Raw genomic sequence first — 2,527 nt, 5'->3', positions numbered from 1 at the left:
TGTGCTTCTCCAAGCCTGGGGAGAGAGGAGAAGGTTGAATGTGCTGCATGGGTTATGTCAGGAATATCAGGGCCCTGAAGGGAGTCAGATAGCAGTAGAAGTACACCTGGAGGTGCCTTAAAAAGCCCCTTATTACCTTGCCTTGATGCCAATCTGAATGAATCACATGTGCAATGTAAATCAAGAACTTCTCTGCAACTGTTCAAAGAAGTTGCATCACCAGAGTCATGTGTAAAGTAACATGTTTGGGAGGCGGGTTATTTTATTTTGGGTTGACTTTACCAGTCTGTAGAAAGTTGTCTGTACTGTAAACAACAATTTAAAACTATAACTATAGCGGTTGATAGCAGCAGTTAACATGCTCACTGACAACTAAAGACATTTCCATTTGATTTAATTCACTGCCTATTGGGAAAGTAGGTACTTTTCTGGCTCTGACAGAAAGAGGTTTTCCATTCTTAATCCCATCCACAGAGCTCTGATTGGCCTCAGAAGGGTAATTCCACTTTAAGGTTTCGGCTAGGTGACTGGACTGGCATGTGCTTATACCTGTTACAACGTCACATAACTCAAAGAGAAATTGAAAGTTTGTCAGAGCGACAGCAGATTTGAGATAAGACACAACTTCTGCAAAAACTGCATCACTGAAAACTGGAAAATCAATACGCGCCGATACATGTGTCCCATGTGTAAAAAGGTTTTCAAGACAAGACCTGAGCTGCAGGTCAACACCTTCATCTCTGAGATGGTTGTTCAGTTCAGACAGTCAGCTCAACGGAAAACCAGCAGCTCCGAGCAACAAGAGTCCAAACCAGGAGAAGTTCCCTGTGACGTCTGCACTGGACCCAAACTGAAGGCCCTGAAGTCCTGCCTGGTGTGTCTGGCCTCCTACTGTGAGACTCACCTGGAGCCTCATCTGACAATGTCAGGCCTGAAAAGACATCAGCTGATCGACCCTGTGGAGAACCTGGAAGACAGGATGTGTACGAAGCACGATAAACCTCTGGAGCTGTTCTGTAAGACCGACCAGACATTTGTCTGCACGCTCTGCACCGTTTTAGATCATAAGATGCATGAGTTTGTTCCTCTGAAAGAAGAATATGAAGAAAGGAAGGTCGAGCTGGAGGCTGAGATTCAGCAGATGATCCAGGAGAGACAGTTAAAGATTAAGAAGATCAAGCAGTTGGTCATCATCAGCAACAAAAACGCAGACATAGAGAAAGCAGAAGGCTTTCGGGTTTTCACAACTCTGATGGAGTCTGTTGAGAGAGGCCTCTATGAGCTCATTGAGAGAATTGAAGAGAAGCAGAGAACGACACAGAAACAGGCTGACAACTTTATCAAAGAGCTGGAACAGGAAATCTCTGAGCTGAAGAAGAAAAACATGGAGGTGAAGCAGCTCCCACTCTCTGAAGACCACCTCCATCTCCTCCAAAGCTTCCCATCTGTGAAAGCAATTCATTCCACCAAGGACTGGACAAAAGTCGGAGTCTGTCCACGATCATATGATGGGACCGTAGCGAGAGCTGTGGCTCAGCTGAAAGAGACCTTCAGTGAAGTGATGGAGAGGCTGCTTGAAGAAGAGCTAAAATGGGTCCAGCAGTTTGCAGTGGATGTGACTCTTGATCCTGACACAGCTCATCCTTATCTCATCCTGTCTGCTGATGAAAAACAAGTGAATCCTGGTAAAGCAAAGAAAAATCTCCCAGACAACCCAGAGAGATTTTCTCTCAATCCCTGTGTTTTAGGAAAGCAGAGTTTCTCTGCAGGCAGATTCTACTTTGAGGTTCAGGTTAATGGAAAGACTGCGTGGGATTTAGGAGTGGCCAGAGAGTCGATCAACAGGAAGGGAGACATCCCACTGAGTCCTGAGGATGGCTACTGGGCTATATGGTTGAGGAAAAGAACCAAGTACAAAGCTTTGAATGACCCTCCAGTCTCTCTCTTTTTTAAATTGAAACCCAAGACAGTGGGGGTGTTTGTGGATTATGAGGAGGGTCTGGTCTCCTTCTATGACGTAGATGCTGCAGCTCTTATCTACTCCTTCACTGGCTGCTCCTTCAAAGAGAAACTCTACCCATACTTCAATCCAGGTCTAAATGATGATGATAAAAACTCTGCCCCAATGATCATCTCTCGTCATTCACACTGAGGAGACTAATCATTTCAGACTCCAGTCTGACTCGATTCAGGAATTTGATTACTTCAGATTCAATTTGACAAAATCAAAAAAGATTTGTAAATAAACTCTGACTTTAGCAATAGTACTGAAAATTCCACTTGGATTCGAGCGTGACAACTTGCAAGATTTTGATGGTCGCCAGAGGAGAAATTCTCATAATGAGTTTTTATTTTCATAACAGGATAATTCTACAGGCGTCAGAGTGTAAAATTACCTAAGAACAAGCTTATATCTTGTAACTGCTCTAGAGTTTGGGGTTTATGTTGGATACTGATGTGTCTCAACTATTATATATTTATTATTATCTATGACTTGACTGCAAACTAGTGCAACATGTTTAGTCCA

At 43.5% G+C, this 2,527-nt stretch overlaps 1 protein-coding gene across 1 annotated transcript; it reads left to right on the top strand.

Annotated features, from left to right (window-relative positions):
* Positions 1–676: 676 nt before the first annotated feature.
* Positions 677–2,152, top strand: LOC116399455 (E3 ubiquitin-protein ligase TRIM21-like). Its single transcript, XM_031876634.1, has one exon. The coding sequence runs from the start codon at positions 677–679 to the stop codon at positions 2,150–2,152; it is 1,476 nt and encodes a 491-aa protein (XP_031732494.1).
* Positions 2,153–2,527: the final 375 nt, after the last annotated feature.

This window comes from Anarrhichthys ocellatus, unplaced genomic scaffold, assembly GCF_004355925.1.
Source record: "Anarrhichthys ocellatus isolate YVR2014 unplaced genomic scaffold, GSC_Weel_1.0 scaffold112, whole genome shotgun sequence".
Taxonomy (NCBI): domain Eukaryota; kingdom Metazoa; phylum Chordata; class Actinopteri; order Perciformes; family Anarhichadidae; genus Anarrhichthys; species Anarrhichthys ocellatus.
This window is presented reverse-complemented; position numbering and strand designations above follow the sequence as displayed.

Excerpts from the sequence above, each read along its gene's own strand:
- LOC116399455 (XM_031876634.1), top strand. The coding sequence starts at position 677 with ATGTGTCCCATGTGTAAAAAGGTTTTCAAGACAAGACCTGAGCTGCAG.